The following is an 11,175-nucleotide window of genomic DNA, read 5'->3' on the forward strand; positions in this document are numbered from 1 at the left end:
ACACCTGAAGACAGAAGCCATGATGAATTGCTAAGTATTAAATGGGGAAAAACGTTAGGAAAATCGGGAAATTTTCAATATAACCATGTGCTTCTATCTTTTGTTCTTTTTGAGTGTTGTCATAGGCCCTAATAACGGAGTAAATATTCATTGCAACGGTGATATCCATCACCATTGTAACAAATCAATCAAAAATCGCGAATCGGTGAAATACAAGAATAGTATGGGGTATTATCCATGGGAATCGATGAAATATAAGGCAGTTGGTGAAATACAAGGTTTTCATTGATTTGTTATAAATATGGCATGGTGTCACTGTTGCAACAAAATTTTTTTCCTTATAACCACAGCATACCAAATAAAAAAGCCCTGACACCCATTTGGGTGCAGCACCCTGTCGCAACCTAAACTTATCTTCAATAAGCTCCTCTGCATGTAAAGCATTATTTGATCAGATTCCTACGGAGTCCAAGATAATTTACCATAACCACTTAGTTAATTAGGGAAAAAATCTACTTGGCATTCAAAATTTACATCTGAAACACAAATGCATAATAAAACAATAACATCTTCAGCATCTCTATACCCATTCTTATAATATGAGCAAAGACATCTCAAATACAAGCCTCATCATCATGAACAGATGACACCCTTTACTCCATTATTAGCAGGATCGGATGAGCTAGAGGAGCTACCAGTACAGCTAACACCCCTTACTCCATTAGCAGGATCGAATGAGCAAAACCTCACAACACCACCATCAGCAGCAGCAACATGAATTGAATCACGAAATCAATTTAAAAAACATCAATTTAACTTTCTGGCCCGGCCTCATCGCCATACCCCTCGTCCTCCTCCTCAGCCATCGCATCCTGGTATTGCTGGTACTCCGACACCAGATCATTCATATTACTCTCCGCTTCAGTAAATTCCATCTCGTCCATCCCCTCCCCAGTATACCAATGCAAGAAGGCCTTTCGCCAGAACATGACCGTGAACTGCTCCGAGACACGCCGGAACATCTCCTGTATCGACGTCGAGTTGCCCATGAAGGTCGCCGACATCAACGTGCCGGTGGGCAGGATGTCGCAGACGTTGGACTTGACATTGTCGGGATCCACTCGAAGAAGTAGGAGGAATTCTTGTTCTGGACATTGATATCTGCTCGCCTCCTTGGTGCTCATCTTGCGGCGGAACATGGTGGAGGGGGTAAGGCAGCGGCCATGACGGGGTCGGCGGCGCACATCATGTTCTTGGGGTCCCACATTTGCTGAGTGAGGCAGGGGAAGGGATGAGGTTGACGGCGAGCTTTTGGAGGTTGGAATTCAGCTGGCCGGGGAAATGAAGACAGCAGGTGACGCCGCTCGTGGTGTTGGAGATGAGGTGGTTGAGGTCGCCAGCTGGCCGGGGAATTTTTCCAGAGCATTCATTGGCTTTAGGTGTGCCCGTAGTTGGTTATATATATATTTTTAATTTTAATTTTAATGCTGCAGCTCATTTACATGCGGATAGAAACTAGGAATTATTTATTCCCAAGGACGTACTCAATGGTAGTCTATCCTTGCATTATTTGGTCGCCATTCGACTAGAAGTTATCCATTGAGTCATCAGAATTAACCTATAAAACATTCGTAGAACGGTAGCAGACATGAAGAAGGAAGCCTTGGTGAAACGCTAAGTATTAAATAGGAAAAAAATTAGGAAAAAAATTGGGGAAATTTTTGTTACAAGTTTGTGCTTCTGTCTTTTCTTCTCTCATGAGTATTGTCATAGACTCTAATAACCCCAGCATACAAAATAAAAGTGCCTTGCACCCACTTGGGTGCGGCACCCTGGCACAACCTAGACATCCCAGTATCTTTAATGAGATTCTCTGCATCTAGAGCATTATCCGATCAGATTCCCGCAGAGTCCAAGATAATTTCTCATAACCACTTAGTTAATTAGCAAGCTTGGCAATCAAAATTTAGATCTGAAATACAAATGCATAATAGAACAATAACATCTTCAGCATCTCTAAACACATTAAAATATGAGTAAAAATATCCCACATACTAGCCTTATCATGATTGTTATGGGAGGACGGCACCTTTAATCCTACATCGATTGTGAATCAAAAGAAATTTTGACTTATATGGGATCATGGTTTTCTCTCCCCTGACGAGGTGGCTTTTAAATAGAAAAATATTATGCGGCCCAAGACAGTTTTGTTAAAATATAATGTTTGTTCTTTTTAATTTCTAAGTTATGTAATTTTTGATTTAGTTGTATGTTGGATTCGTATATGGGCTCATATATAGTTGGCTCATATTGTCATAGTGGTTTATGTATTGATGTGTGAACTTTTGTAGGATGTAGTAGCCTCACACATAAGAAGCCTTATGTACTAAGAAAAAAGAAAGAAAGAATCCCAAATTTATATTCTCCCCCAATTTTTCATCTCATTCTCCACTTCAATCTCCTCCCAAATTTCATCAAGTTGGTAAACAAAGCCAACAAAAATGGTATCAGAGCAAGGAAGGTCAATAAGATTTGAGTTTGAAGACAACAAGTGAGAAAGAGAGTACCATTCAAGAAGATCTTCATGAAAAGTTCAAGCAACATATGTATGAGCATTAATCAACCTTCTATTTCTATTTTTGATGGAGAAAACTATGATTATTGGAGCATCAAGATAAAAATCCTCTTCATTTCACAAGAGATTTGTGATTTGGTAGAGAGTGGGTATGAAGAGCTATCTACTCCAACTAATTAACAAAAGGAGCAAATGAAGGACTACAAAAAGAAGGATGCCAAAGTCCTCTTCTTCATCCAATAAGTGTTGTCCGACAAGAATTTTTCAAGAATCATTAGAGCCACCAAATCAAAGGAGGCATGGGATATCTTGCAAGAAAAATTTTAAGAAAATACTAAGGTAAAAACTATCAAACTTTAAACTCTAAGAAGAGAGTTAGATAATTTGAGAATGCAAGAAAATGAGAAGTTAAAGGATTACTTTTCCAAAATCATAGAGATTGTTAATCAAATAAAGAGCTATGGTGAAACCATTACCGAGCAAAGAATATATGAGAAAATTTTGGCTAGTTTGTCTATAAAGTTTGATACCATAGTTATTATTGTTGAAGAATCTAAAAATCTTTCTACTTTAAATGTTCATGAGTTGATAGGATCTCTTGAAGCCCATGAGCAAAAATTGGTTAGGCATAAAGAATCATCATTAATTAGAAAGTGCCTTTTAATCTAAGCTCAAGATGTTTGATAAAAATTTTTAAAGAAAATCATCTAGTCATGGACAAGTTAAAGGGGAGTTATTTAGAGATGGAAACCACAATAGAGGAAGAGGAAAAAATATGAGAGGAAGAAGAAGGAAAAAAATAACTTTTCAAGAAATCAAAATGATGAAAGCACTCAATCTAGGTGCAACATATCTAAAAAGTCTTCTTATGTTGAAAAGATTGTTGGTTTAGGAAAAAACTCCAATGTTATAATTGTAAAAAGTTTGGCCATGTTTAAGAAGATTGTAGGTACCAAACAAGTGAGCAAGCACACTTCTCCAAAAAAAAATGAAGACGACCAAAGCATATTCTATGCATGTCAAACTGTGGAAGAGCAAAGAAATGATGTATGGTACCTTGATAGTGGATTTAGCAACCATATGACCGGTGACAAGTCCATCTTTGTTGACATTGATAGTTCTTCAATCTCATAAGTCAAGATGAAAAATGGTGCACTAGTCCAAATAAGAGGCAAAGGGACAATTACAATTGATATAAAGAAAGGGACGAAGTTCATCCATGATGTTCTACTTGATCCGGACTTGACACAAAATCTTCTAAGTGTTGGATAATTGATTAAGCATGGGCACATGGTGCACTTTGAAAATAATGGATGTAAGATATATGACAAAGGAGAGAAAAAGTAACTTATGGCAAATATCAATATGAAAAAAAATAGAAGCTTTCATCTTATTTTATACTATGCAAAAAATATTGCATGGAAGATAGAGGTGAATGATGAGTCATGGCTATAGCACAAAAAGTATGGACACTTGAACTTTCAAAGCTTGAGAAGTCTACATCAAAAAAATATGGTGTATGGTCTACCGGCAATACAAGACAAGAAAGAAATTTGTGAAGGATATGCACTTAAAAAACAACATCGAGAGGTATTTTTAAAAGAGCATACATGGAGAGTCAAAGCATCGTTGGAGCTTGTTCATACCGACATATGTGGATCTATGAAAACTCCTTCTCATGTCGATAACATCTATTTCATTACCTTTATTGATGACTACTCAAGAATGATATGGATGTACTTTATGAGGCATAAGTCCGAGGCATTCACCATCTTCAAGAAATTTAAAAATCTTATGGAAAGATAAAGTGAGCACTATATCAAGGTGCTGAGAAGTGATAGAGGTGGTGAATACAACTCAAATAAATTTGAGAAGTTTTATGAAGATGTTAGTTTGCAAAGACAATTGACTGTTGGCTACACACTGAAACAAAATAGAGTTATCGAAAGAAAGAATCGTACTATTTTTGAGATGCTTAGATCTATGCTAAAAAACAAAGGCCTTCCAAATTTTTTTTGGGTGGAAGCAGTGTCACGACAGTGTATTTGATAAATAGATATCCAATAAAAGTTCTCCAAAATAAAATACCATTTGAAGCTTGATCCGATAGAAAGTCTTCGGTGAAGTATTTCAAAATCTTTGAATGTGTATGCTATGCACATATTCTAAAAGAGAGGAGGCACAAACTTGATGAAGTAAATGAAAAATATATTTTTGTTAGCTATAGTTCTAAATCAAAAAGTCATAGACTTTTTAGCTTGAAGCACAACAAGGTGATCATAAAAAAAGATATTCTTTTTAATGAGAAGGCTACTTGAGATTGGAAGGATAAGAAAGTTGAAAAAAATATTGTTACTCTTGATGAAGAAATTCATGATGTCCAAAATGAAGAAAATGAGGATGAAGGTTCACCACAAATTTCTCCAAATATAAGTCCATCACCAACTTCAAGCTCAAGCTTATCTCCAAATTTCACTCCCACAAGAATGAAAAGCCTAAGTGATATTTATACCACTTGTAACTTTTGCATGATTGAGTCTAAAACTTATAAAGAAGCTATACATGAAGAAGTGCGGAACAAGACAATGCAAGAAGAAATTAATGTGATTGAGAAGAATAAAACTTGAAAACTCATGGAGAAACCAAATGATAAGAAAGTCATTGGCTTGAAGTGGATCTACATGACAAAACATAATCCGGATGGATCCATTCAAAGATACAAAGCAAGATTGATAGCAAAATGGTACTCTCAACTATCCGAGATTGATTATCAAAAAATTTTTACACCGATTGTCCGATATGACACAATTAGAACTCTCATTTCTATGACAGCACACAAAGGTTAAAAACTACACCAACTTGATATAAAATCGATATTTTTGAATGGGATATTGGAGGAAAAAATTTATATAGAACAACCTCAAGGTTTCATCATCAAAGGTCACGAAAGTAAATTGTACAAGTTGAAGAAAGCATTGTATGGGTTGAAGTAAGCACTCCAAGCATGGTATTCTCAAATTGATGCCTATTTTAATGAAAAAGATTTTCAAAGAAATCCAAGTGAACCAATACTTTATGTGAAGAAGCAAGGTAATAACATTCTCTCTTTATGTTGATGATTTGATCATTACCGGTAACAATAAGAATATGATTTTGGCTTTCAAAAATGATATGATGAGAAGATATGATGAGAAGGTATGAAATGAATGATATGGGTTTGCTCCATTATTTTTTGAGAATTAAAATCAAGCAAGAAAAGATTGTATTTTTATTTGTCAAAAGAAATATATAGAAAGCATTCTCAAGAAGTTTAAAATGGAGAATTGCAATGTTGTGGCAACACCTTTAGTGATAAATGAGAAGTTCATAAAAAAAGATGAAAGTGATAAAGCCAATGCACCACTATATAGAAGCATTATTGGAAGCTTATTGTATCTCACAACTACAAGATCGGACATAATATTTTCATCAAGTTTACTTTCTAGATTCATGCAAAAGTCAAGCAAGATATACTTTGGGGTGTCAAAAAGAGTCTTGAGATATATCAATGGAATAAAAAATTATGGCATCATGTATGAAAGAAGCATAAATAATAATATAAAATTATTTGAATTTTATGATAGTGATTGGGCCGGAAGTATTGATGATATGAAGAGCATATCGGGCTATGCATTTTCTTTTGACTCTGATGTCATATCTTGGACATCAAAGAAGCAAGACATTGTGGCATTGTCATCTGTGAAAGTCAAATATATCTCAACTATCTTGGCGGTATAATAAATAATTTAGTTGAGGAGAATACTAGAAGATGTGGGTGAGAAGCAAGAAAAAACCACTACATTACTTTGTGACAACAAGTCTACCATCTCTATGATAAAGAATCCTATCTATCATAGCCACACCAAGCATATCAAAATCAAGTACCATTTTATAAGAGATGTGGTAGAAGAAAATGAAGTTGAAGTGAAGTATGTGAGGACTCAAAACCAAGTGACGGACATTTTCACCAAGGCATTACCTAAAGAGAAATTCATCTACTTTAGAGATCTCATGGACATTCAAGAACAACCATTAAAGGGGAGTGTTAAAATATAATATTTATTCTTTTTAATTTCTAAGTTATGTAATTTTTGATTTAGTTGTATGTTGGGTTCATATATGGGCTCATATATAGTTGGGCTCATATGGCCATAGTAGTTTATGTATTGATGTATGAACTTTTGTAGGATGTAGTAGCCTCACACATAAGAAGCCTTATGTACTAAGAAAAAAGAAAGAAAAAACCCCAGATCTATATTCTCCTCTAATTTTTTATCTCATTCTCCATTTCAATCTCCTCCCAAATTTTATCAAGTTGGTAAACAAAGCCAACAGATTTCTTGATATGCTAGAGGCCAAAGTGGACAATACATCACCAAGATGGGTGCAACTATTTTGATCTCTGCTTTTCCTCCCCATTTCAAAATGCGAGTCTAGGATATAAGAAAGATACTTCTCTCTTAATGAACAAAAAAAATCCATTGCAAAGCCTTTTCTTAAAAAGTTGAAGACATTTGGAGTGCGGTTTATGATAGATACTTCGTCTCTTAGGCTTCTCAAAATCTGTTTCCTCCTGTATAAAGTTTGTCAAAATGTTCTTGATGTGAACGAAACAATAGCAAATCTAAAATCAGTACCTATATTACAATCTGAGTAAAACCATTTCAATACAAACCTCATGAAAATGTTCGATCTAATTCTATTCAGTCTCGTCAACATGCCCGGCCCTCATCCTCGTCAGCCATTGCATCCTGTTACCATGAAGGTGTGGTGGTTCACACACTTGAGCTTGGTGCAAAAATGTTGGGGACCGCGGAAGCATCAAACTTCTATCATCACTCTTAATTGATATAAATAAGAGAGAGCAGGAGAGGGTAGATGGAGTATAACACCCCAATATTATTTCATTTAATTAATTCTTCTGACTTTCTTATAGGATGAACCATTACATGCCTTCATATAGTTACATAATAACTCTTGATATATTCCTTACATAAATGTACTTGAGTATCTAGGGGACTACTATTAATACTTAACATAGAATTCTAAAAGACACCCCTTGGGAACCAAAAGATGCATCATGAATACTAGCATTAAATTGTTCATGACTATTTAGCTCATGCGACTCTTTACTTGCCATGATGCTTGACTTACAGTACTATTAACTTGTTGACTCTTTGACTATACCGCATGGGATACCTTGTAGAATACCATGCAGGTTGATTCAATTGAGGTGACTACTAACTTTGATTTAGTATCCAACAAATCATTCATTCATATTGCCCCTACCCCGGTGAAATCATCTTGGTTGTTCTACTAGTGACAGCATGAGCTCTTTCTCTAGGCTGTACTGTCTGGTCGTACCACTAGCACTGCCTTCAACTGGTATCTTGCTTGGCAAGTCTGCTGCCATTCCACCATTTTGTAAAACATCGAAATCATGCTTTGATTTTCCTAACCTTCGCATGGTGTCAAGTTTTTGTTCCACCTCCTTCATTGTGGGCCTTTCTTTCCCTTTCAATCTGAGGCACAATTCAGTAAGAGTAGCAACTGTTTCAATCTCTTTTTCTCCTCCCACTCCCACAATGTGGGGGTCTAAAATATCAAAGAGATGATTCTCCCTTAAGGCGCAAATGAAATCCAATGTTAGAGTTCTCTCTGTATGTCTGCTGTAAGAAATTGGATCCTTCCTAGTTAGCAACTCCAGGAGAATGACTCCAAAGCTATAAACATCACTTTTCTCTGTTAGTTGGCCTGTTTGGTAGTATTCAGGATCCAAGTAACCATATGTTCCTTGAACGGCTGTGGTTACACGTGTTTGATTAAAAGGAACAGACCTTGAAGCACCAAAATCTGATACCTTTACAGTGTAGCTTTCATTGAGTAATATATTAGCTGACTTGACATCTCGATGGAAAATTGATATTGAAGCAGCCGAGTGTAGATAGGATAGTGCACTTGCAATTTCAGCAGCAATCCTTAATCGATCTTGCAATGATGGAGGAGCAAAGTGTTGGCTATCATGGAGATGGTTGAAAAGAGTTCCACCAGGGATAAATTCATATACTAACAAGGGGACTTTGGATTCTAGGCAACATCCAAACAGCTTAACCACATTCCTGTGATTGATTTGAGAAAGAATAACCATCTCATTTATAAATTGATCTAACTCATTCTGATTTGCTATCTTTGACTTTTTGGTAGCAACGACCCGTTGGTCTGATAGAATTCCTTTATAAACAGTGCCATGGCCTCCTTTACCAACAACACGAGTACTATCAAAATTGTTGGTCGCCTTCTCTAGCTCTTCTAGTGTGAAGATCTTCATCCTCTCAACCAGAGTTTCATCAGAAGAGACAAGCTGTTGTAATAACAATCCCCGATTTTGGTGAAAGAACTTTTCCTTTCTTTTTCTCACATTTCTTTCCTTCAATTTCCTCCAAATCAGAACACTAGATCCAAGAAGAAGAAGAATGCCTATCGCAACACCTCCAGCTGTTATAATAATTCTTCCTGCCAGGATACATAAGAACTTATAATGACATACTGCAGCATTTTGGATGGTAAACAATAGACAAATTAATATCAGACAAGCAGGAGAAAGAAGTAGGAATGGATGAATAAATAAAGCTTCCATGAGTCATGGCCACGGTGAAATCAGATCCTCTGGAGTTTGTGTGTCTGCTCCAACCAGTCAAATCAGCCATCGCCATCCATATTGGTGGATCTCTTCTTTTCCTAAGGTGTAATCAAACAGATGATAGGTCCACTCTCGTTCTAACCATGTCTTATCAATCAGCCAACGTTGATTAGTAAGTCTGGTGGATGAATGGTGGATGATTTAACTAGATAGAATTGGACTTCGATAGAATTTATATGATCCAAAATTGAGCAGCATGCGTATATCTGGATGTTGCCAACGTCCTATATTTATTCTGCAACCTATAGTCATTGTTTCTATGTTCAGGGGAAATATATCAATTTGAGGGTAGTTAGGTGAAGAGAGAACACACCTAAAACGGACTTATGTCTGATGCAGCCTGCTTCTGTCTGAGCATTTCCATGGGTGCCTTCTGGACAGTTGCAAGTGTAACTCCCGAGGGAATTAAGACAGGTTCCATAGCATGGATACTGCTTCGGAAGCTCACACTCGTTTATATCTACAATAAAAACAGGCTTATAAGAAGAAGAAGGCATACTTTGTAGCAAAATTTAGAATAATGAGAAGTCGAGTCTCTCAGCAATAACTTGGTGATTTGGTGGGGAAATCATGATTCCCTCCACTTTTAGAGAGAGAGAGAGAGAGAGAGAGAGAGAGAGAGCTTGAGTCCACTCCAATTCCACTTGACTGATGTCTTCGAGTTTCCTAGTTTAGTATCTTAGGCAGTAGCTAGCACTTCAATGATCATCCAACCGGGAATTTAAAACTCATGATCAGTACCTCGGCATCCATTGGGGATATAGGGATTGCCTTCATAGCCCGCTGAACAGCTGCAATAATATCCATTGCTGTAGTCGGGAGTGTCAAAACACTCACTGTTCTCGCTACGACAGAGGTAAGAAGTGGTGTCAAGCATGTCTTTCTCACAGCTTATGCTTCCTACTGCCCAGAGCATAGCCAGAGTCACCCCGTTCCTTTGCCCATCAAGGAAGTAGTTCATTTGGGGAACTGTGTTGTCCGTGGAGTTGCTGCCGAAGAGGCAGTTCCGGTAGTTGTAAAAGTGGACACGTAGGACCCTGGTTGTCAGGTTGACATCGATTAGCTCGATGTTGCTGGTACCCATGAAAGGCTTTGAGTGGTTGCATGTGACCTCGAAACCTTCCAGAGAGCAGTTGGGCCCGATGCCGAAGGGGTATGGGATGGTGATATTGCCGCACTTCTCTGGGCAGCCTGGTAACGAAGTATTCGCTGATGCCACCTCTGCTGTCCCTAGCAGCAGCAGCAGCAGCAAGAACACCGGCATGGATGCCATCCCTCTACTGCTGGTGAAAGATTGCATATGATGGAAGATATCAGCTATTTGAACAAAGATACAAAGGAAACAATTCCCAGCAGGTCTTAGTTTTAGTTGTAAATTTAATAGACATATTGACTCGAAAAGGGATATATTTATTTTGTATGTCGACTTGTCAGTACATAATTTTCATCGTGAGGACAACATGACTGTTGTTCTAGGTGTCTGAATTTATTTAGCTGTTTGAATTGTTGACTTTCTTTGCTATCCTATCTTTTTTCTTTCTTCTTTTTTTTCTTGTCATTTCTCCAGTAAGACGGATTTATTATATCTATATGGTTAAAATATATCCATAAAAATCAGAAAATAAAATATACAAAAAAAAATAGAAAAGAATCTATGCCACAGCAGTCCATATAAATGTATCGCCATCCACTTTTTGCAAAGAGATTTTGACCTCTCTGAAATAATTTCATCGTGAGGAAAACTTGGCTGCCATTGCAGGAGTTGAATTGACTCGATCCTTTTTAAGATCGGATGTTGATTGCTATATGTGTAGCATGAGTCTAGATGCATTGTATCATAAAAGTCTTCGAGGGTTTTGTG

The 11,175-nt window shown here is 37.0% G+C and overlaps 1 protein-coding gene and 1 pseudogene across 1 annotated transcript; both read right to left on the bottom strand.

Moving 5' to 3' along the window:
- Nucleotides 1-598: 598 nt before the first annotated feature.
- Nucleotides 599-4,219, bottom strand: LOC140852927 (tubulin beta-7 chain-like; annotated as a pseudogene).
- A 3,294-nt stretch (nt 4,220-7,513) lies between these two features.
- LOC105054886 (putative wall-associated receptor kinase-like 16) lies at nt 7,514-10,590 on the bottom strand. Its single transcript, XM_029267473.2, has 3 exons — nt 10,056-10,590; nt 9,628-9,774; nt 7,514-9,127 (listed from the first exon to the last, which is right to left on the bottom strand). The coding sequence occupies exons 1-3, from the start codon at nt 10,585-10,587 to the stop codon at nt 7,914-7,916; spliced, it is 1,893 nt and encodes a 630-aa protein (XP_029123306.2). The 5' UTR covers nt 10,588-10,590; the 3' UTR covers nt 7,514-7,913.
- Nucleotides 10,591-11,175: the final 585 nt, after the last annotated feature.

The sequence above is a fragment of the Elaeis guineensis genome, chromosome 12, assembly GCF_000442705.2.
Source record: "Elaeis guineensis isolate ETL-2024a chromosome 12, EG11, whole genome shotgun sequence".
NCBI classification, from domain to species: domain Eukaryota; kingdom Viridiplantae; phylum Streptophyta; class Magnoliopsida; order Arecales; family Arecaceae; genus Elaeis; species Elaeis guineensis.

Coding starts and splice junctions, on each gene's coding strand:
- LOC105054886 (XM_029267473.2), bottom strand. CDS start 10,587: ATGGCATCCATGCCGGTGTTCTTGCTGCTGCTGCTGCTGCTAGGGACA. Junction 9,775..10,055: donor TATCCCCAATGGATGCCGAG/GTACTGATCATG, acceptor TTTTTATTGTAG/ATATAAACGAGTGTGAGCTT. Junction 9,128..9,627: donor CAGACATAAGTCCGTTTTAG/GTGTGTTCTCTC, acceptor GTATCCTGGCAG/GAAGAATTATTATAACAGCT.